This window comes from Centroberyx affinis, unplaced genomic scaffold, assembly GCF_046629955.1.
Source record: "Centroberyx affinis isolate AG114_WGS23_722 - 3 ecotype Tasmania unplaced genomic scaffold, CSIRO-AGI_Caff_v1 ptg002443l_1, whole genome shotgun sequence".
In the NCBI taxonomy this organism is placed as follows: domain Eukaryota; kingdom Metazoa; phylum Chordata; class Actinopteri; order Beryciformes; family Berycidae; genus Centroberyx; species Centroberyx affinis.
The window spans coordinates 133,226-157,674 of record NW_027280685.1 but is presented as its reverse complement, the minus strand read 5'-3'; the positions used below and the strand labels follow the sequence as shown (position 1 = coordinate 157,674).

General features: G+C 43.5%; 2 protein-coding genes across 2 annotated transcripts in view; both read right to left on the bottom strand.

Annotated features, from left to right (window-relative positions):
• LOC139656316 (copine-8) overlaps nucleotides 1-24,449 on the bottom strand; it is a 170,819-nt gene that overhangs the window by 17,579 nt on the left and 128,791 nt on the right. The window lies entirely within an intron of this gene.
• celsr1a (cadherin EGF LAG seven-pass G-type receptor 1a) overlaps nucleotides 1-24,449 on the bottom strand; it is a 113,108-nt gene that overhangs the window by 41,862 nt on the left and 46,797 nt on the right. Inside the window, exons 4-7 of the mRNA XM_071533852.1 lie at nucleotides 20,829-21,051; nucleotides 18,623-18,738; nucleotides 16,209-16,297; nucleotides 7,533-7,613 (exon numbers count right to left, since the gene is read on the bottom strand). Of these exons, the coding sequence (XP_071389953.1) occupies nucleotides 7,533-7,613; nucleotides 16,209-16,297; nucleotides 18,623-18,738; nucleotides 20,829-21,051 (509 nt within the window). The remainder of the gene's footprint in view (nucleotides 1-7,532; nucleotides 7,614-16,208; nucleotides 16,298-18,622; nucleotides 18,739-20,828; nucleotides 21,052-24,449) is intronic.

The window sequence follows — 24,449 nt, the reverse complement described above, 5'->3', positions numbered from 1 at the left end:
CCACGGCAACCACAGACATCCGTCTTCTCTGTCTGTCCACGCATGAACGAGTGAACTCTCTCCGTTCGTGTCTTCCACTGTTGGCTGAGGCGCGTCAACTGTCATAATTCACCAGCTTCATACCAGAAAAGGAGGACCGGCGCTTTCTGAAAACTGTCGAGTGGCAAGATTTAACGTGGTGTTATGTAACTCGGATTCCGCTTCCTGAACTGACACGACATGACAGCAGCCTGTGGTGAGACGCTGCACTTCAGAGAGCGGGAAGATGTAATCGATGTGCTAGCTGTATTTCATCCACAGGTGAAGGAGTGTGCCATGGCGTGCCGGGTGAAGACGCATACCATGTACTCACAGCAGGGTCAGAGATTAACCAAGCTCGGGGCCAAAACGCCCTTAAAGGTTCCTAAAATGCCTGTGAAATTAAAATGAGGGGGCAAAAACTGACCCCGATTATAAGGACCGCAATTCTTTGCATTCTTTGCATCACTGTTGTCAAACAGTCCAGTGTGAATGCCTCTACTGTCCCCAGTGGGCCACCGTAGGGTGGTTCGTTGGAGCCAGGGTGGGAAAAGTGGAGCAGTTTTTGATCAGAAACCAGTCTGAAGCAGGAAAAAATGTTGACAGCGCTACCAGCAGTAGGAGAAAATGCTGATCCCTAACAATCTACTGTGTCAACAAAAAATAAAATTACCAATATGGTAAAAGATGGACTGGTTGAGGACAGAGAGTGGGGAAAACGACACCATCCTCTTCTGTAAGGCCTGCCGCAAATTTCCAGCAGTGGGAAATAAGCTAAAACAAATTCAGTGTTTAGTCAGTGTGTATTATTTCATAGTCAATAAAATAAACCCTGAAAAGGACCAAAAATGCCCTTAAAAATCAGAACAAGGGGAAAAAAAAGTTAATTTCTCACCCTGATTTACAGAAGTGTGAGACTAAGTCCAACTCATGACGTTTGTTCCATTTCCAATCTTCCCTGTCTCTCTCCAGTGAATATTATCTACTGGGAGAACAGTGGCCTAGAGCTTAGAAAAGATTGCTTGTAGCCAGAAGGCAGGTAAAGTGAAAGGTAAAGTGAATAAGATACACTTTAATGGCCATGAGCATTAAAATTAAGCTGAAATCACATTAAAAATAATCAAAAAAGACAATAAAATGCAAAATTCTATGTGTTAGAGGCAGGTACAATGAGTGGGAAAGTGTGATAAGACATAAAAAAAGGCTTTCAAGGACCATAAAAGGTAATTTGTCTAAGATGGAGAACACCACTCAGTGAATAGACTTTCCTAACAAAGGAATCTAAAGTAGTTGAATTATGATCTTATCATCCCTTTTGAGTTCAGTCAAGCAAGGTAGGGAAGAGATAAAGACAGAGCGAGATAGAGGAAGAGAGAGAGACTCGAGGGAGAGAAACAGAGAAAGAGAAACAAAAAAGAGAGAGGAGACAGAGAATGAGCCAGACAAAGAGAGAGAGAGAGAGGGAGAGAGAGAGAGAGAGAGAGAGAGAGAGAGAGAGAGAGACCCAGATGTGGTACATAAGGGTCCCACACACCCAAAAGTGCAGGGGGTGCAGCTGTTAAAGTGCTGAAAAGTCAAAGACTGACTGACACACACACACACACACACACACACACACACACACACACACACACACACACACACACACACACACACACACAGTGTCAGTGCTAAACTAGACATACAGGGAATGTGTGTGATGTGTCTATAATATGCTGGGGATATAGGAGCATTTACCCAGCTGTTAGCTCATTACTGTTCCATGGACACCCATTTCCCACGCTGCACTACCTTTACACACACACACACACACACACACACACACACACACACACACACACACACACCTTCATAAGTGCATCAACACACCAGTGACCAGTAAACGCTGTCAATCACAGAAAAGCACACAAACACACCAGTCAATCACAGCAAGCGTGAGATCTTAAGAAAGGGAGAAGAAAGAAGAAAGTCATGGAGAGACAGGATGACAGATTATAGATCAGAAAGCAAGTGTGTCACACCCATTCTCATTTAAAAGATGATTCAAGCTCATTTTCCAGCATTTCCTCTCTTCTTTCTAAGAATTCCTCAGGATTTTTACATGATATTATCAAGGAAACAGTTATCATGTGACTTATTTCTTTTTTCTAGATGCCATTCACTTTCATTGAACTCCAAACGACATCAAAATCAAATTCCTGAGATGGCAAACTAAGTGTAATTACATATTCCATGGAGGAGATGTGTGTGTGTGTGCAATATTTTGGCTAGGCCTCTCCTAATAAACCATTAATAACCACTGTTTTAAACAGTAGATTATATTTGAACATTTTTGCTTTTTTGAATAAATTCAGAAAGCCCTCATTGGAGGAATGGGGCAAGTGTGTGTGTGTGTGTGTTAGCGGTGTAACAAGAATTGTCTACAGTTTCAGGCTTCTTTCTGACCTCTCATTTTAAAGTGCACTTGGTCGTCATTTTGAGGGGCCCCATGAGAGTCTCTTATTTACACCCCCCACTCCCTCTCTCTTTCTCTCTCTCTCTCTCTCTCTGGGGTGTTGACAATTCCCCCGTTCATCTCTAAGGTCTCGTCTCTGGGGGCGATAGGCTTGCGGCTGCCATGGCAACGCACTTGATCCCCGCGGTTACCCACAAAGAGGAGAAGGGCAGAGAACACGAGCAGACACACACACACGCACGCACACACACACACACACACACACACACACACACACACACACACACACACACACACACTTAACACAAGATTGGACTTGAGCAGAGGGCTTAGTCTGGCCTTGTAGCATTCATTATAACCACACAACGCTACTTTTACATTTCCCCATCACACACACATACAGATGCTTCACAATGACCCACCAAAACACACGCTCCCTCTCCCTCCCTCACGCCCTCCACACACACACTGACACACACACTGACACACACACTGACACCTCTATTACCATCGGCTGCCTGTCAAAGCCGACACGATAACTCAAGCAGCCCCGCGGCCGGGATAAAGGGCCTCGCTGCTCGGATCGAGTTACATGCAGAACACAGTACAACAGCTCAGTAAAAAACACTGTCAAAATGAGCAACTAATGACCGGGAAATGTGTGTGTGTGTGTGTGTGTGTGTATAGTGAGGTGGGAGAGAGAGACAGGAGGGGGAATACTTGGTGGTGATTATGTAGGCTATGTTTGTGTGTGTGTGTGTGTGTTCTCGGAGTATGGGAAGGATGTCTGCAGAATGTGTTTAAGTGTGTGTGGTGATTGAGTGTATGTGAGTGTGTGTGTGTGTGTGTGTGTGTGGCAGGAAGCGGCGAGCGGAGACGCAGGCGGCCACGCGGTTCATTTTGATAATAAAGGAAGAGCGGCGCACTGCCTTTTATTTTATTTGGGTTTGACTGAGGAAATGCCATTGTTTCTCTCTCTCTCTCTCTCTCCTTCGCTCTCTCTCTATCTCTCTCTCTCAGTCTAAACTACTCTCGCCACGATGGATATTTGAAAATGTCTTCCCCTGATGCTTTGTGGTGTGTGTGAATTTCATCCACCACAAACAAGTAAATGTTTGTAAATGTTGCTTTTATCATCATGAAGCGTCTGTATAAGAACAATTTTAGTGCTACGAAATCTGGCAGCAAAATAGAAATGGATGTTGAGCCAAAACCAAAATCTCCCTTAGAAACCACTGCTACAAACACATAATAGGTGACACGTGTGTGTGTGTGTGTGTGTGTGTGTGTGTGTGTGTGTGTGTGTGTCGGTGGGTGTGTGTGTGTGTGTGTGTGTGTGTGTGTGTGTGTGTGTGAGTGTGTGAAGTCGAGTTTTGGCCCTGTCATGTCCCTCCTTCCCTCTGGCAGGAACAGACTCTGTCATGTCCACATTACCTCACCTACCCTCTGGCTATGTAAACCTAGAAGTGTGAATAATTCAAACACACACACACACACACACACACACACACACACACACACTCAAACACAGTTCCCAGAGGCCTTACACAAAGATGTCCCATGTTCAAGCCTATATGTTACTGCTGTCTTCTTCTCCTCATCACACTCCTATCTATCAGTGTAACAGATGGACAGCGGCTTTTGTCGGCCTGTAGCTTTTAAGCAGCAAAACAAATGTGTGGACGAGGCAAAACCCGAGGTGACAGTAACTTTATCCCGTTTGGAAGAGCTTGAGAAAGTTTCTGGCACAAATCTACAAATACGGATACTCGCCTGTAGAACGAAACATCAGTAGGATCACCTTCTCATTGATGTTTTAGAGGAGAGAAATGTTTTTGAAAGTGTCGGGTTTTAAACCATTTCTTACAGCACGTTTTTACTCACAGGTTTTTATCTATTTTACCTGTTTTATTCTTTTGTTTTATTCTTCCTTAATCTGTTCTTTTAAATTGGGAAAGGCATATTTATTAATCATCATGTTGTCTTTTATTTGTGATTGTTTTATTGTCTGCAAACCACATAAAATCCAGTTTATCCATACGGTATCATAAGTATCAGGAGGTAAAGCAAAGTCCCACAAGCAAATTCCTACCTGCTGCAACAAAAACATTACTGGGGGGGAAAAAGCTACTTTGATGCTTACAAATCCTAAATGTACAGTAAGTCTCTGAATCTGAACTTTGACCTCTGACCTCTAGCACAGTAAAACAGGACTTGATAAGGTGAGCAATAGAGAGAGATGGATGGAGAGACAGAGGGAGGAGAGAGGAGGAGGAGGAAAACAAAGCAGTGCTAGGAGTTTACAGCAGTGATTATAAATTATCTGATTGTCTTTCTCTCTCTTCCTCTGTCTTATAGAAAAGAGTCACTCAACTTCTCTTCTCCCTATTTCCCCCCCTCCTTTCTATTTTTCATTCCTCTCTTCCTCTCTTCTCTCTAATCTCTCTCTCTCTCTGTCTCTCTCTCTTAATAAGAGGTTTATGTCATGCTAGGTGAGGTGTGTGAAATCTCCTGCTTTCAGTGACACACACACACACACACACACACACACAGCCTTACCCTGCAGGGAAGGAATGCCACAATGGGAGGGGGAGAGAGAGAGAGAGAGAGAGAGAGAGAGAGAGAGAGAGAGAGAGAGAGAGAGAGAGAGAGAGAGAGAGAGAGAGAGAGAGAGAGAGAGATAGGCAGTCGTGTATGAAGGTGGTCTGCAGTGACGGATTTATCTTCATTCCTGAATGACACACTTGTCTACACATCTGCTGTTCCTACTGACTGGCAAATCACTCACCTACACACACACACACAATGGATTGGATTGAAGATGTTGCTACTATTGCTACTAATAACATGTTAACATGTTAATAACACAGATTCATGCACACTCAGTTACACAATAAATATCTAATCAAACCAAAATCATATATCAAGCTGATGACACTGACTGAACAATATCCAATTTTTAATAAAGGGCCAATATTGAGCTGATATATCAGCCTCAAGCCTGTTTATTATTCAGTTAATTCTCCCACTCATATATATCGACTAAATATATAAACAAATCTAAGTGTGATACAAGTGAGGATTAAAGATATAACCTAGAAAATTAAATCCCCCCAAACTGAATCAGAATCTAAACAGAAGTGACGAGTCGGGAGATATTCGCTGTCGATGCTCATTACCAGAGCCGTCCTGGAGTTTTCTGAGTGCGGTTAATCCTCCCTGACAGAATCGCTGCTCCGTCCCGCTGCGTCGCTGCCAAGGAAAACACAAGCAGTACGACATACTGTCTGTCTACCTGCCTATCTGTCTACCTGTCTGTCTGTCTGCCAAGGCACAGCCGTGTTTACTGCACCTGACTGAACCTCAATGGAGGAAGTCAATGAGAGGTGACAGACAAGAAGAAAAGATTGTTATTGTGTAATTTCTGCTACACAATTTTGATCCATTTGTAGGTATGTGCAGTTTCTCTAGCTTTGCGGTTTGAATAGAGAAATAGAGAGAAAGAAAAGCAGAGAAACAGAGAGAGAGAGAAACAGAGAAAGAGAGAAATACAGAGAAAGGGAGAGAGAAAGAGATACAGAGAAAGAGAGAGAGAGATACAGAGAAGGAGAAAGAAATACAGAGAAAGGGAGAGAGAGACAGATACAGAGACAGAGAGAGAGAGATAGAGAAAGAGACAGAGCGAAAGAGTGGGATGTGAAGAAGTGCCTCTCTGAGTGTGTGTGTGTGTGTGTTGCGTAGTACAGGAGCAGTTGAAATTCCTTCTGGTAATAATGCTGTCATCTGTTCCTCTTGTCACCTGAGCAACTAGGCCTATTACTGTAAATATGTCATCAGCATGTGTATGTGTGAGTGTGTGAGCGTGTTTTGCTCCTTTGCATACAAAGCTGAGTTTGTTTGTGTGTGTGTGTGTGTGTGTATCACTAGAAGTAGACTCAACAGAGACGTCCATTTCAACCTCCACTGTCTGACTGTCTGTCTGCATTGAATTTCAGAGTGAAACTTCAGAGAGCAAACAGAAAACTCAACAGGAGAGACAGGTTGAACCGATGTGCATTGCATTGCTAGAGCAAAAAAAAAGGAATTACATGCAAAACTACTAAACGATAACCAAAAAGAAGTGGCAGCGATGAAATTAAGCAACTACTGAATGAATGCTCAGCGGTTGGAGTCTGATCCACAGCATCTATCCCTGTCAAAGTGTCCTTGAATGAGACACTTTCGAGTCCCAGCCTGCTCCAGGTGCACCGACCCTGACCTCTGACCCCTCTAGTGAATTGCAAGCATGCATGTGCAGGTCACACGGGGATACGCAAAGTAAAAAATATTCATCACAGTGTGTTATATGATGACTAGGAACTGAAAAAAACAGACAGGGTCCATTTGCATGCTAATTTTGCAGCTGAGAGTGTGTACTGCAGTCACAGATCTGCATGTGCTGGAAGATCTTAACCAAGCTCCATTTAGTCGGAATGGATCTTTGACCTTTGAACCTTATGCCACCGACAGTGCTAAGAGTTGTATTCAAACTATTGGAATAACAAGGAGCATCTCTTGCCACACCAGACTGAAGCACACTCAGATAGTGAGGTCCAGGTTTCCCAAAGCATGTAAGAGTTCTGTTTTTATTGCCATTATAAGGCAATAGAACAATTACAGTCTTAGTGCTTTTGGGAAACCAAGACCAGGAGCGTCACATCACATCCTGACTAACACCTCAGATCAAGACAAGAGTCAGACAACAGAGACAGAACGAAGCCAAGCCGGACCAGACTGAAACCAAGTCCAGACACGTTCTACAGCCAAACCAGAACCAGAAAACCACACCAAAGCCACACCACAACGAAAAAACAACACAGAACTACAGCCAGTTCTACAGACCAGACCAGACCAGACCAGGCCAGACCAGATCAGACCAGACTAGCAGCAGATCAGAACCCAACTAGAGCCAGACCAAACTAGAGCTAACACTAGAGAGGCCATGTAGAGTTAGTCCAGTGGACCGAACTAGAAGCAAAAAAAGCGCCAGATGCGGACTAGGCTAGGGGTCAGAGGTTACCTCCTTCTGATTGAGCTCCAGCCAGGCAGTATAGAGCGGGAGGCGCAGAGCCCCACTGGAGTCCACCAGACTCCCCCCGTCCTGGGAGAGAGATACCGTGAGAGAAAGACACCGCGTTAGACCTACAGCCCACAACCAGCCCATGTGTGTGTGTGTGTGTGTATGTGTGTGTGTGTACATGCACATGCACAAATGGTGCGAAGATGTCTTTCCATTCGTTTGTGTTGTCTGTTTTTTGTGTGTGTGTTGGACGTTTGTGCATATCACTGCTGTTGTGTGAAAACCTCGTAACCTTGGTTTTGTAATTTTCATGTTTTCACTTCAGCTTAAGGATTACATGGCTCCTTTATGAGTCCCTGAAAAGTTTACATTTTGGAGATACAAGGTTTTCACCCGACAGTGGTGATGTGAGTTTGTGTCTTGCCCATGACTTTATAGCACCACAAATAGCACAAAATAAAGGTGTTAATTTATCTGTGCATGTGTGGGCATGTTTGGTGCGCGTGTATGCATGTGTGTATGTGTTGGAGGTTGGTGTGTTTGTGTGTATCCATATGTGTATCGAAGTGTGTATGTCTCTTGTTGGCATCCATGACTGTACAGCAGCACAACAGAAAAATAACGACACACAAACTGCTTTTTTTTTCTGCTCTAGCTATGCAAGCGTGTGTGTGTGTGCGCGCGTGCATGTGTGTGTGTGTACAGAAGCATGAATGTTGAAAGAGTCCATTGTCGAGATGGCTGAATTTGCTACAACACAATTTGCCAACAATAACGCCATCCAAATCAAAACATCATTCCTTCGTGCCAACTTCAAAAACACCTCTCCCACCAACTGACACAATAGGCCACAACTCACACACTGCCTCCTTTGCACAAAGTGTCTGTGGCAGATTTATATCACACCGTGAAACATTATGCTGTGTTTAAGTCCTTTCCAGGTGAAATTTACTGCAGGAAAAACATGGGATATATCCCCCTGCTGGGATAAGACAGTGTAAGCCCAAATCAGTGATCCAACTGTCAAAAAAAGGCTGTTCCATCACAATGACACACAATACATGAGAATGGGAAAATGCTTTAGTTTAGCTTAGTAAACTGAAATCATGTACTTTAGTTTACTGAAGGCATGCAGCAGTAATAGGTTATAATAATGTATGAGTTGTTAAAAGCACCAATCGCAGGCTTAGAACATGACTATTCTCCTGATGGCAATTATCATTATTATTAGTAGTAGTAGTAGTAGCAGCAGCAGAAGTTGTAGTAGTAGTTGAAGTTGTTGTAGTCTTGTTAATACTAATATAGATGTTGATTAGTTGTTGATGTTCTCAATTAAAAGGGCTCATTTCATTGGTATTAAGCTGTAAAAGGTTTTAATCACCAAACTTTGTGAATACTGAATCAAAACTGCCCTGTACGTTGAGCCAAACAGCTTATTTACATCTACAAAGTCTTCAAGAATGTATGTGAAAATTTCCAATATTTATGTAGCCAAAAAGAGTCTAGGTTTAGATTTAAATTCCAGAGTGTAGCGATGGACAGTGGTACAAGATGGTGTATGTGTGATGATAACCTTAAGTGTTTGAGGTCTGAGGAAACGTGCGTCAAGAAGAACAAAGAATAACACGGCCTCTTCCTCTAAAAACACACCCTGCTGGGGAACGCAGGGGCTGGGGCTTCACCTCCAAAAAAGCTAGTTAACCTTTTTTTTTTCAAAAGCACTTAAAGGCAGGAAAAACACACAGGCCTGCATGCATGTGTGCATATGCAGTGTGCACACAAAAACACACACACACTTACATACACATGGTTGATAGGCGCGTGTGTCACTGTCTGTCAATGTAAAGAGAACACACAGTATCATAACACACACAGCCACAGTCTCTGTCCCTACGCACAGCTGAAGAAGCGTGTGTGCATCACTATGACACACACACACCTAAAAAGGCATGAGCCTGTCCCTCTAACTCATTACGGCCACCCATGGAAGCCATATGTGCCCTAAACTATTAGCTATAAATCCACGACACAAGTGGATGGATGACTACTTCAAAACCGCTCGGTGTCTCTCTGCACTCTATTTTCAAAGCAATTATCCAGTCTGTATGCTCTGTTTGTGTGTGTGTGTGTGTGTGTGTGTGACTGCATATCACCCTGTCCCTCTCATACAGAAACCCACAGCAATGAATCCTGAAACATCAACAAAGAGACAGTTAACGAGCAGCAGGGAGAGAGAGAGACAAGGGAGGGAGGAAAGGAGGAATATGCAATGAGACGAAGTGCATTGGACATTTTGACTGGATCTAAATGTATATTTACAAATACTTCCCATGCATTGGCCAACTCTGACTCAGCTATTACCTATATATCCGAAGAACACCTGTCCATTCCACACCAAGGAACCAAAGCAGAGCTCTTTCCCTTCTGTTTTTGTCTCCAACAGATGCCAATTTAATATCATAACACATTTTCAAGTAGGCCTAACACTGAATGAGGCATCAGTGTCTGGCAGCAATACACCCATTGACAGGGTTCTGGAGGCAGCAGGGCAATAGTGGCATCCTGGGATGAAAATAGCTTTCATTTAGTAAATATAAAGTCGATGGGGGCTGTCTGATGCCAAAAACCTGGATCCACAGGTCCAGCAAAAGTGGAATCATGCCTGAAACCTGAAACCTGCCCTTTTGATTAAAACCCCTGCCATGTAAACAGCACCAGAGAGAGAGAGAGTGAGAGAGGGAGAGAGAGAAGAAGCAGAAGTAGAAAGAGTATTCGGTGGCGATAAGAGCTAAGCTAAGCCTGTCTGGGAATGCTGTCTGCCCACCCAGCTGTAAATATCACAGCCCATATTAGCCCACTGCAACGCTATTAACATGTCTGCCATCAGGCCCGCATGCAGTGTAAAGTAGCATATAAATACAGTGTAAACACACAGGCATGTCCACAGACGTAAAAACAAACATGCAGTGCTTTGGTGAACTTGGAAACATCTAGCTGGATCACATGGGATTTAATTATAGTTTATCCATAGCACTCGTTTACAGCTAATTTGTCTTTCACTCATAAAAATACTTTTCATACTTCATTCTCATTATCTTGTTTATAGTTACTTGGTGAAATATGAAAACAAATGAATGAATACAACTGCCAACTGTTTCTCATTAATCATTATCATTCACCCTATCTAAAATTATACTGAGCAATATACACCTAGCAACTGTAGGCATTGAAATGGATAGGTATGACTCGGGGACAGTGTCATTACGTTTTCCACATTTTGATTCATCATCCTGACTAAATGAAAGTATTGATGACACTGTCATGCAATAATCAAAGCTAATTTAGGTCCACTTAGGTCCAAAAAGTAACTAAAAGTACATTTGAAAGTGATTAGAGGGCGGCAGGATGGCCTATAGTCACAAGTTTCATCCCAGCAAAAGCCAATATGTAATCACTGTGAGTCTGACTGGATTAAAGCATCAGCTAAATGCCTAAAATGAAGCACTTGAGGTGAGGCTTGATTTAGATTTACATTTAGAGAATGCAGCTGCTTCCTTGCAGGCTCTCTTATAAATAAGCGATTTTTGATTCTGATGAGACTATAATGGTTAGATTATGGTTAAGAAAAAATACAAAAATACAGAGTTTTCATGTAAAAATTAAATGAAAACTTTTACAGGGTAAGATAAATCAAGCATCCCTCATCTAAAAAACCAAAGTAATTAAAGCTCCAGCTCTTATTTGGTCATGATGTAATCCGTGCAGGTGGCCTGGCAGATAGCAGAGCCTAGAGGAGCGTAAATACAGCCATGATTCAACTGACATCCTGTCCTGTGTCTCGTCCTTCTAACAGGCTAAATGACATCATCATCCTGTGAAAAGAATCATCATTTCCTGAAGTGACTAAACATCAAAACCTAGCACAAACCCTCCTGCTGCTCTAAGAATATTCATCTATTCCCTCTGTGTGTGTGTGTGTGTGTGTGTGTGTGTGTCTTTCCTGTTTAGCTTTGCAGTGCCGACATGGCCGACTGTCCTTGAGACGTCGCACCGAGCTCAAATAGCGCAGGAATTTCAAAAATGTCTTTTTCCTGCTACTTCTATTGTGTACCATCTTCAACAGTGGGACACACACACACACACACAGAAACACACAGAAACACACACACACACACACATACGCACACACACAGAAACATACACACACACACACACACACACACACACGCACACAGACTCTCTATTTGACTGCCCCCCACAGACATATACACACACGCACACACACACACAGCTTTCTAACCGACTCACAACCTTGCAACAATGGCAAGTCCACGTCTGTTGTCATGCCAACCCTCCCCCATGACCTTTGACCTCTGTTTTTAGGCAGAAGGTCCTGGGTTCTTCAGAAGACAGCCGCAGAGGCTTTAAAATGGGGCACCCGTACGCCCCTGCACCGCCTCAACCGCCCCATCCTCTGACCCTATAAATCATCCTCTGTGTGTGTGTGTGTGTGTGTGTGTGTGTGTGTGTGTGCCGTTAGAATCGTTAAACAGTGACTGGGCCACAGGAACTTCTAATGACTTCCATCGATCACCACTGTCCATATTCATCAATACCTCTCCAATTCTGGTAGCTGAAACCATAAACAGCAAGGCAATCCCCTCAGAGAGCAAATGTGTGTGTGTGTGTGTGTGTGTGTGTGTGTGTGTGTGTGTGTGTGTGTGTGTGAGTGTGTGTGTGTGTGTGTGTGAGAGCATGAGTGAGTGAAATGGGTCTGGGCTGCAGGAGAAGAATCTGGATCACATCATAGCTGTGAAAACTCAGCTTTGACCTTCTCTGTCTTGTCTGAGAGGATTGCTAGCTATAGGTGTGTATGTGTGTGTGTGTGTGTGTGTGTTGTGTGTGTGTGTGTGTGTGTGTGCATAGGCATTCCATTTAAATGTGTGCGCTCTTGCATGCATGGCGCGCGCAACCATAATATATGTGTGCCTTCATTTGTGGCCCTACATTCATATGTCAACAGGTCTATAGCGAGAACATTACTGGTTCAAGCCGTATACGTTTCCACTAATCCCTCCATGACTGATCTAGGATTAAATTACCAACGGCCAATCCTACTTCTGATCATTCAACAGATGACGGAAAGCTGACCTTGTATCAGTGCTACAGTCAACCTCTGGCTAATTAAATGGAATGTGTGACCAGCTCTGTAAATCATTGGTCCGTATTCAGATTGACAGCTGTGGAACGCACCGAGTCCCGCCCCCTTACCCCCATAATGCTACTGGGGCCAGGTGTGTGTGTGTATGTGCACATGTGTGAGAGTGTGTGTCTTGATCCTGCTGATATTTTTCGCACCTAAGCATGATTATCAAACTATAGTAGTGTGTGTGTGTGTGTGTGTGTGTGTGTGCATGTCACAGCTGCCAAAACTCATCCAAAGTCAAAACTGGCGGTAACAGGAGGAGAAGAGGAGGCTGTAAACTAAACAAACAAGAGTAAACTGCGGGGGGAACGAAAGAGAGAAAAGAACTAAAGTACAGGAAATCTGTTCAGACGGGGCACTGTGAAAATTAATCTCTCGTTTCCATGGCGATATCCGCACAAACACGAGACAACCCAACAGACAAACAAAACAAAGAGCGGGTTCAGTGCCAACAGATTGTACTCTGCAAATAATACCTGTGGCAGCGAGGAGCCTTGCAGCCACGCTGACAAAGCACTACACACTTTTAGCTATTGTCTCTAACATCACTATCCTGCTGCTATTGAAGAGGGGGACATGCAGCCTAAATGCACCACAAACAATAGGTACAGGCGTGACCCTGCAGCTAACATGGTACGGTATGTAAGACTGATTCATCACCTTTGATGAATGCTTCACTGTCACGTCTATACAGCATGCTGTATGCCTGGTAGACACAAGCGAGAGGCTAGCAACCTGTGAAATGTGAGAAGTCGCGCATTGTAGCTGAGTCCTCTTGGCCAGTGTTGGGCCGAGAAGCGGGATACTCTCTTTAACAAGTTATAAAACGCAGGCGCTGAAATACGACGCTGCGTGTATGTCGGGATGGGCCGGTGCTGCTGCAGCTATTCGCCGTCTTGATACACGAGGGGCAGAGCCGGGGAATAAAAGAGGAAGGAGGAAGGGGAGAAAGGGAGAGCGAGGGCGAGAGAGAGAATGAAAGAGAGGGCTCGGTGTCTTTTGTGAGAGAAATGTACGAGGCTCTTTTCTAAAGCCGTCCCTCGCAGCGGCAAGGGCACATGCCTTCCAGTTAGCGTATTAGCTTCCCAGGAGCAGAGCGGGTAGGAGGCAAGGCCTGCACATGTGCTCTCACATGTTCACCAAGACAGAATCCACTGGCCTCATTTAGGGAATGAGGAAAATTAACTGCTGTTTCAACTTCAAATCACAAAAAAAAATGGCGCAGAAATTACAGAGAAAATTATTATTATTGAGCTTTATTCATCCAGGTAAGAATGACTGATCACAGCTGTTTTTTTCAGCAATGTCATGCTCAAAATTCAAACAGTTACACACAAAGGACTGTTCTTCTTCTACTGTAGGCCACTGACCAGTTATAGATTCACTTGACAGTAAAATGCCAAATGCAGCTTAAGTACTTGTGAATTTAGGTCCCACACCAAACTAAAGCGTATCCATGTACAGAGGGCCGGAGTTACCTTGTTGCCCGTCTGGTTCATATTGTTAAAACGACGCCCGCAGGCTGTGGAAGTTTGTCGGAAAATAACACCTGCAATTGACTACAATGTAAGCCCTTCTGATATAATATTACCTTTGAGTGGATATATGAGCTAGGTTATGAAATAATCGCCGTCTCTTTCTTGATATTGGCCTACGTAAAGTGGCAAGACGACCAGCGTGGGAACGTCTTGACAAACTACTTTAGACACTTTGAAAAAAACACAACTAGGATGTCTTGGGGTAGAATATTCCCTCTGACAGCGATCAAGATTACATTTAAAGAGATTGCGTTGATCTTAAAAGTAATGATTAGTTGTTAAGCATTCACTATGAGCTGCTGCAAGGCACATTTAACTCAGAAACACATATGAACCTCAACTTTTGACCCTTGAAGCAGAAGCCAGGCTCCTCTGCTGCTTTTAGGAAAGCTATACAATAATTCACTGTCACCTTAGCCAGAGGGGGGAACTTGCCGCAGGGTTAAATTCACTAGCAGAACCTGCGCTGTTAGATAATCATACCTCAATGTCACGCTAGCCAAAAGCCATGAACTTTTACCCCGCATCAGCGGTCAGGGTCAACTGCCTGGGTAGCCTCAAAGAAAGACATGTTTCATGTACTTCAGTTCCACAGTAACTCCTGAACTCAGTAACCCCAAATAGTGATGACTTTCAAGTAGAACGAGCTCCTGGATCTACTTGAAAGAGACTTACATATGATATTAAACTTTGATCAGAGAGACAGAGTAAAATTCTACTATGTACAATCAGCATTTTTCAGACACGAGTTGTGGAAACCCATGGATAAAGTAGGACTTTGTTGAAGGATCCATTGAATAATTAGAGCGGATTAAATCACCATAATATTTAATTTGAACATTGACTTTGATTTGCACATTGTTGAAAACTATATCACAGATACCAGTTTGAGAATAAATAATAAAGCAATGTGACATGTAAATTCAGGAAGACTTTCTGGCAACTCTAGTAGATTTTATGTTATACAGCTACACAATGCTTCAACAAGATGGCAGTGGCCCCTATAAGCCTTGAACAGTAGTCATGATGGATTAACTCGATTTCAACAGTCTGCCAGCAGAACCCACACTATAGAGCTGGGACAACAACTGGAGACAGCTGTTAGTTTGCTAGTTTCCGTTCTCTGGTTTCTGAAGAGGTTGAAGCTACCAGACAAACTCTTTCACCTCAGTCAATAAACAGAACCAACAACAACGTCTTGTCTTCCTGTACTAATACAGTAATCGGGTCAGTTTCATGGATGTGAATAAAGCCCTCTATGTCTTCCTCCTCCCTTTCTTACAAAAAGACTATTCAGAGGGAGAGCCTGATTGAAAAACAACATCAGTTTCATACACAGATTAACGTGTTTCTGTGAAACTGACCAGTTAGGAATTAATCCATTTAGGTCCTTTGTGAAACATAAAAGCTATATTTCACTTTCACTGGGAGGACAAATGTCTCTTCAATTCAAAACTCATGACCAGTCACCCATGAACACCCGGGGCAGACAAAATTATTCCCTGACAGTTCATGAACTCAAATCCATGCCAAAAAGTGTCCTGCTAAAGCAAAATGTTTTAAGTGATTTATTGTTTTTTTAACCTTCTATTAGGGCTTCACAATTAATGGAAAAACAATCAAATTTACAATATTCACCTCTACAATGTCCACATTGCCAGAAGCTCCAATTATTCACTAGAGGGAAAGGGGTTTCTCATGGCTGCCTAAACAATGTTTTCTCATGATGTGTAGACTCCCTGGCCAGCAAATCAACTTGTACATTTGGAGAAAATCTTCAAAGCAAACCCTAAGCATTGACAACTCATCTTTTTCCCCCTATGCTTTCAAGTGCTGAAAACAAATGTAAAAAAGGAAAAAAAGAAAAAGGTATATCTTATCATATACTGGGGAAGCAGCAGCAGCAGTTGGTTGGTTGATTCTGTTCATTACCTTGTTGTAGTAATGAAGCTGGACAGAGTGCCATTGGCCGTCGCTGACCCCGCCTGGGACGAAGGGTGACACCATGGTCTTCGTCTCTCCTGGACGGGGGAAGGAGGGAGGGAGTGAAAATAGAGAGAGAGTGAAGGAAGGATGGGTAAGCAGGGGGACAGGGATGTGGGAAGGAAGGATGGAGGGAAGGAGGATAGGGAGAAGTCAAGGGGGGGAGTTAGGAAATGAAGAAGTCGAGGAAGGGAGGGGGGTGACAGGAAAGAGGGAAAGAGAAAATTGGAAGATGAGATGAAAGATGGAAGGAATCGACAGAGAATGAAAAGAAGTGGGGGAGGAAACAGTAAAAAAGGATTTATTAATATAATGTAATTTAAATGTTGAAGCACAGCTACTGTTGGCATGTGCTGCATGCTTTCAAATGGACACTGTTAATGCAATAGTCTCCTTTAACATTAATACTTAATGTAATTGAACCAACTGGAAGAGGAATGCTCATAGAACATCAATTACAGATATTGCAACTTCCTTCTAAATAGTGCACAGGTTATTGATTAGTTACCATCAAAGGGAAAGGATGTGGCCTCACTTTACACACACACACACACACACATACAGACACACACACACACAGCGCGATCATAAATCAAACTGTTGGGAAAGCCAGTGTTAGTCTGCAGTATCAATGGCTCTCATTGAGAAGATTGTGCAGCACAATGGCACCAGATTTACTGAGGATTTACTCTGTTTGCCAAAGGCAGGAGGCAGGAATCCACTGCCCTGAAAATCAGTAAATAGTATGGCAACACTGATGGGGAATGTGTGTGTGTGTATGTATATGTTGGGTATGTATGTATGTGTGATTGTGTGCATGTAAGAGAGAGAGAGAGAGAGAGAAAGAGAGAGAAATAGTGAGTGAATGAGCGAGTAAGTGAGCAGGCGAGTAAATGAGTGAATGAGTGAGTGAGTGTGTGTGTGTGTGTGTAAGTGAATAAGTGAGTGAGTGAGCGAGTAACTGAGTGAGTGAATGGATGAGCGAGCAAGTAAGTGAATGAATGAGTGAATGAGTGAGTAATGAGCATGTGAGTGAATAAGTGAGCTAGTGAGCAAGCGAGGGAATGAGTGAGTAAGAGCGTGAGCAAGTGTATACACTATATTTAGCTGTAAAAACGACTGAGAGAGATCTAGAATAAACAAGCAAAAGAGACTCTTCTGCGCCTGCTCCTCTAATTAGTTATGTGTCATAATCCTGAGCGTTTATCATATGAACTTGATGACTCATGCACTCAGGTGTTTAGTCATATTCATCATGTTAAGTAGGGCACAAGTGCTTGGCTTTGCTCCCGACTCGGCTTCGTCCAAAAAAAAAATCATATTGCACTGGATTCCTCCGTGTGTGGGACCATGGGAAAGTAGACGAGCTCAGAAAACAACAGTCACCAGTCCGGCTCTGTGTGTTTGATCTGCAACCCAGGGGTTATCAGCTGATCAGAGTGGGTTTAACAGTGTGTGTGTGTGTGTGTGTGTGTGTGTGTGTGTGTGTGTGAGAGAGAGTGTGTATGTGTGTGTGTGTACTTGAGTGAATGTGTCAAAACTTGGATACAGTTTTTGAAAAACCTTGTTAAGTGTTTTGAGTGTGTGTGAGTGAGTAAGACTAAGTGTATCCATGTGTGCATGCACATGTGACGAGTGTGTGTGTGTGTGTGTGTGTGTGTGTGTGTGTGTGTGTGTGTGTGTGTGTGTGTGTGTGTGAGAGAGAGAGAGAGAACTTGTGTGCTTCACAGAGAAAGTTAAGCATTTTATGTGTGTGGAGGAGGAGGACTGTCTGTGGTTTGTGTGTGTGTGTGTGTGTCTGTGTGTGTGTATGTGTGGGTGTGTGAGTGTTAAGTAGGTCTTTCTGGCTAGCTAAGTGTATGTGCCATCATTAATCAGTCTGGCAGCTCCCTCTCTCTGAGGAAGCAGCTGCTTTCAAAACAGTAAAACATACCCATCCCTCTTACCTACACACACACACACACACACACACACACACACAGAAAAAAACTGGGTGTGAACAGGCAGACACACAACACATGTAAGAAGACACTCAAACTAAAATTGGTACATTTGGATATGTGCATGCACACACTTGCACACACTTGCACCTAACTTTACACACACACACACACACACACACACACACACACACACACACACACACACACAAACACACACACTTGTTAAAAGTCAGTCCTTGGCTGCAAACAAAAAGTTCACACTGATAGAGTTATTTACCCAGTTCTTTGTGAAAGTCACATTAGGTAGACTGTACTTAAACCTGTGTTGATCTACATACAATGGAGTTGATACTAACAACAATTACTGTAAGTGACCACCACACACACACTCAAACACACACACACGGAGCGAGGCCTCACCTCCAGAGAAGGTGAGCTGAATCTGCTCGTCGATGATCTCCAGGGCGATGAAGTCGTGTTTCTCGTTGAACCTGCCGTTGTAGAGCAGCAGGGCGTTCCTCTCTCTGGTGGCAAACCTGCACAGACACACAGGCTTTTGTAGATTTTTTTTTTTTGAGCATTTTCACTGGATTCGAAACCAGGACATTGCAATTGCATGGTATGAGCCTAAGTCCACTGTCCCACCAGGAGGATTCTTAACTGTAAATCACAGCATTTGACATTTCTGGGACAAAGCCAAATCAATAAAAGAGCATGATAAAATGTCCAAACTGCATGACAAAAAATAGTGAAATCAATCCCATTGTTAAATTGGAGAGATGTGGTTTCTACTGGAAACTGGTGCATGTGTGTGTCTCAGGTTGTAATTTGCTGCACTATTATTCCCAGACCAAAATCCTAGCCTCATTATTGGCTGTGGTTAGGGCTTCAACAGAGGTGGCCCACTAGGGAAGTCTTGATCAAGACTGAGGAAAAGCAGATGGACTTTTAGATTGCGTGAAGTCCAACTGTTTTTCTTCGCGTTAGCTTGTGTTTCCTGCCGCATTCCCCAACACCTATCCAACTCAAACAGAGGGGGGAGCGAGCGGTTGGAGGGCGAGCAGATAGCTTTATGATGAAAGCAGCCGAGGAGCTCTTGAGGAAAAGTCACTTGGAAGGGAAAGGCAGGATGCAAGCGTAAAGCCGGTCGGCCGCGGACAGGAAACCGTTCCCCTGCCTAAGAAGATGCACGTTTGTGAGTGTGAGTGTGTGTGTGTGTGTGTGTGTGTGTGTGTGTGTGTGTGTGTGTGTGTGTGTGAGAGAGAGAGAGAGAGAGAGAGAGAGAGAGAGAGAGAGAGAGAGATGGAAAATGAGTGAGAAAGAGAAAACTACAGTGTTTACACCTACTCACGTGTATATTCTACGAGGGTACAAAGTTTGTGTGTGGAGCTGTGTGTGTATGTGTCTGTGTGTGTGTGTGTGTGTGTGTGTGTGTGTGTGTGTGTTTGTGTTGGAGTATTAGGTGAGGGCAGAGGAGTCAGTCGGCAGATGCCAGTGAGGGCAGCGGGGCAGGAAGTCGGGGCGAGTGTAGCCAAACACTGATAAGGGCAACTCATCACACGGCCTTTCCTGTTTTCACCGCACTGCAAACCTTTCTCACCGTAATGCTGGTGATGGACCCACGTCATATCAGTCAAAGTCATCTCACCGATTACTGGTAATGGGACCAGTAATAAAAGGCAGAGTTCCTCTTGACATAATATTTACGGTGTGTGTGTGTGTGTGTCCTGAACTCGCCAAACCAGGGTTTATTTTCCTCCAGCGGTTTCAGCATGTTTGACAGTGTGAAAACACAAGCGCAGTAGTGTGTGTGCAGTGGTTTGCACACTTTTGTACAAGTTCTTCGTTCATACACATGTGCTTATGTGGCATGTGTATGTGTGTGTTTGTGTGTGTAGGTGTGTGTGTGTTTATAGGAGAGGACAATGGAAAAGTGTGCACATGTCTCGGCACGCCCCAGTTGACACACTTAGCTCACTGAACTCAACTGTGTTTGTTTGTGCAACCCCTCACACTCCCTAAATTATAGTTTATGCACACATAGATACAAGTATCACAGCCATGTAGTACTGTTGCTACCTACACTGAAGAGGCGTGGGGTGCAGAAAAACAGAGTGGGAGATAAAATGCAATGAAATATATACTACACTACTATGCAGAGCAAGTTTAATAGCCTGAGGACAAAGCCAATCTATTGTAAATACGCTTTAAAAAATGTCAAAACCATTGTGAATTTATTGTGTCACTCTTTACAAATAAATGTGTTGCATTAGTTTGGTGTAAGACTGCTTATAGCTGCATGGCATAAATTATAAGAGATTCTTACTGGCTATTTCAAATTTCAGCAATAAAAAAAAAAACATGAACTTTCCATTGTAATCAACTACTCAGTTTTGAGATGGGTCTGGCTATCAGTTAACCACAATTGTAACTGCCTTTCTCTTAATCACACATAACATGTTTGAAACTGCCATTTGAAACTGCCAAGAAAGAAAGACGGAAAAAATGAAAGAAGGAAAGAAAGACTGAAAGAAAACAACAACGAAACCAAGAAATAAAGGCAGAAACAACCGACCCAAACAAACAAATTAAGACCACAACAACAAACGGGTCCCCCACTACTCACATGAAGGAGACGGTGAAGTGGAACCTCTGCCGCAGGCCTCTGAAGGTGATGAAGGACTGTCCGGGGAAGCTGCGGGTGGTCATCTCACAGTAGGGCACCTCGTACTCTCCTGGAGGACACTCACACCTGAAGCCGCCCACCAGCCGGTCCACACACTTCCCGCCGTTCTTACACACACCCGGGACACACCGGCCCGACCGCGCGTTCACCTCACAGTGCTCGCCTAGGAGAGGAAGGGGAAGAGAGAGTGTTACACATTATTTTACACTTTTTCTGACTTGTATCGCGTCCTCTGTACCAAATCACCATGCCAAAAAAAAAGCTCTTTGCTTGATTGTCCCCCCACAATTAAATTCAGGGGAGAACTATGGATCGTCTCCTTCTGCTTGTTTGATTGTTTGTTTGTTTGTTTGTCTGTCCAAGCGCAATATTTCAAACACCACTGATTGGATTTTGCCAAAATTTGGGGAAATTATGCATCTCACTGCTTGTCTGTTAACTGTGTTGTCTGTGTTTATGTGGTGCGAAATTGTTTTCATTCCTATATGAAAGATGAATTTCCTGTCATCATATATCATCTCATCAATTCATCATCTCACCTCTTCTGTGAAGCATATCGTCTGCTAAAATGCCTTTAATTTTCAGTCACGCACAGTTATGCAAACACATTGGGCTCATTCCCATTGAATCTGCAGTTAAAACACAATGTCCTGACTGGGCAAAGCATGCCACGGTTTAATTCCCTTGTAAAGCACCAGTTCAAGGAAAGCCTATCTCCATCTGAGCATAAGCAACAACGATGAAGCCCTGTTTATAGACCTTTTTCTGGGAAGTACCGGTCTTAAGAGCCGCAGGCCAATTTAGCCATATTTGGAGATAGAGAGAGAGAGAGAGAGAAGAGAGAGAGAGAGAGAGAGAGAGAGAGAGAGAGAGAGAGAGAGAGAAAGAGAATGGGAGCGAAAGAGGGGTAAGGAGGGTGGAGAGGGAGAGACAGGGACAAAGACAAAATATAGAAAGAAAGAAAGACAGCAAGAAAGAAAGACAGCAAGAAAGAAAGAAAGAAAGAAAGAAAGAAAGAAAGAAAGAAAGCTCAGCTGGTGGCTTGCGTGTGTGAGCAGCTTCGCGTTGAAGCAGAGATCAGGGATGAGATCTCCAACATTCCTACATTAACTCCGAGCCATGGCTGACCCCGCACTGATGCCTCAGTCTGAGCCACATAAACATCGGACTCTAGCTGGGACCGGCCCACACTCTCTGTTTGTCTGTGGAAAATTAGGAAGTTTATCCCGATTTCCTAGCATGGGTTCAGGTTGAGGTTTTATGAGGTTAAAGGAAAAATCGGATGCTCTTACACTGTTCAATTTGTTTGTGATAAAGTGTTGGAATTTACTTTTTTGGTGAACCCACTTTCCCTCAATCTGCCTCTCCTACATCTACTTCAGTTAGTGATTTCCTACATTTCCCAGAATGCCTTTCGACAATCCCCAGAGAACAGGCGTTAGCTTATTGTTTACAATCAAATGACGTCACATCATCTACTTTGGGCCAATTGTCTGCAGGAATCTGAAAAATACACCACCAAAGAACAAAATGGGTTCAGAAATACAAGGTAGATCATCAATATTTAACAGTCTTAATGTGTATTGAGGTGGATCTTTCTTTCAGCTCACACAGATCCATCCACTGACTGACCAGCAGACTCAATCTTTGCTCCACTGTTTCCTCATCTTTGAGCTTTCCTCCCTGTTTCCTGGGTGTAGCCATTAGCCTGTCCTCCATTGGATAACTTGGAGGCTGCACCTTGGCTCCAAAGTTATCATATTGTCTAATCAGTTTCCTTGTTGCAGCGGGTCTCACCATGGCAGATTCCTCCACTAATTGACCATGAGACTCTATCTTTCCTGGCTCTGCTCATTTAAATTCCTCCACTAAGGCACCAGCAGACTTCGTTTTGACTCTAATATTATTTGTGATCCCATGCAGTGTTGTGTGTCAACTTGCCGGTCCAGACAAGATCTTGGAGGTACCGATCTCTCCGCCCAGGACACACACACAGACCCCCAACACTACCGCCTGGAACCAGGTAATGGCCCTTCTCTCCTCGGCGTAATCCTTTTTTCCGAAGGGGAATTAGGAGGATCTGTTTCCCTGTAATGTGGGAAACCCAAGGAGGACGGAGCGGGCTGTCGCTGTCATCGGCCCCATAATGGCCCCTGATGGGCCCTGACTATCTGAGGTTGAACTGTGACCTTCAAAGGGGGGACTCGGAGACGCAGGTAGGGAAATATGACGGGTGAGAGGAAGAGAGGGAGATAGAGAGTGGGAGAAGACGACGAGAGAGAGCGACAGAGCCAGGTATAATGATGTAATTACATCAGATAAGGAAGAAAATAGAGGAAGAGAGGGAGAGGAAAGGTAGGGTGGAGGGAGAGACGGAGGGAGAGAAGGGATGAAGGCTGTCAGAAGCCCATACAAACTATTAGGGAGAGACAGAAAGGCGGAGGCAGCCAGGGATCAGATGAACAAGGGGGAAATACAGGAGGAAGATCACTGACATTGGGAAACATTTCGGAAAGTGATTTCAATGGGAATGATGAAAGCTCCCGAGTCTTCCCATAGCTCATCTGCCATCTGTATCAGTGCTGCAGAGGGTGAGGTTTTCTTTTCTCTAAAACAAATGTTAAAGTTCATTTGAGCCTAGGTTAAAAGTTTCTGGTCATGCCAGGTTTTAGGTTAATTTAATGATGCAGTAGGACTGATTCAAGTTCAGGTCGGGACCAATCACGAATCTGGAGAGCCTTGACCATGTGTCTCCATTTTAGCTCACAGACATTTATGAGAATCAGCAGACAACCAGCTTGTTGGTATAAATTCTTCCACTGACCCCAAAAACCTATTTCCCAAAGCATCCTTAGTTCGAAAGACAAAGATAGATCGGCAACATTTGAAGCAATAGATACAGGTAATATTCCCTTCATCAATGTTGACAAATGGGACAAACCCCCTTTAAATTGCTCTAAGACGTTTATACATCATGGTATTAAGATTGTGGTTTTAGCCACTTAAAGTTAAAAGACAATCATTGTGTGCATTGCTAATCTCTTGGTAAATGGGTAACTGATATGTGGGATGGATCTGGCTTGACCAGCTAGTCAGCATTCCATATGTTCCTATACAGCAATAAATCTATATGTGTACATGTGTGTGTGGATGTGTGTATGTACCTATCACACAGTATGCTTTCCCTGTCAGCACTGGGTTCAACCACAAACTACCAACAATGGGTGGTGAGAGCTTTTACAACCTGTCAGTGCAGTTTTTGCAGTTTTTGTATAACTCATCAAAGCAATTCTGAGAAACGTTTAGGAGCCTTCTCATATTTCTAATGGACTTTCATAACTTCTATTGTGGAAAAACCCTCTTGTAGTCCTGTAAATATACTATATACTATATACTATATGAGTAATTTGTAGTAAGTACAGTATAGTGTTGTGTTGTGTTTTTGGGTTAAGGCCCAAAGAAGGCATAGAAAAATAAAAATCACCAATCCTGTCACCAATCCTGAAGATATTGGTATCAAAAGTTATTATCTCTGATATTTTGCCAAGGCTTTGCCAAAGC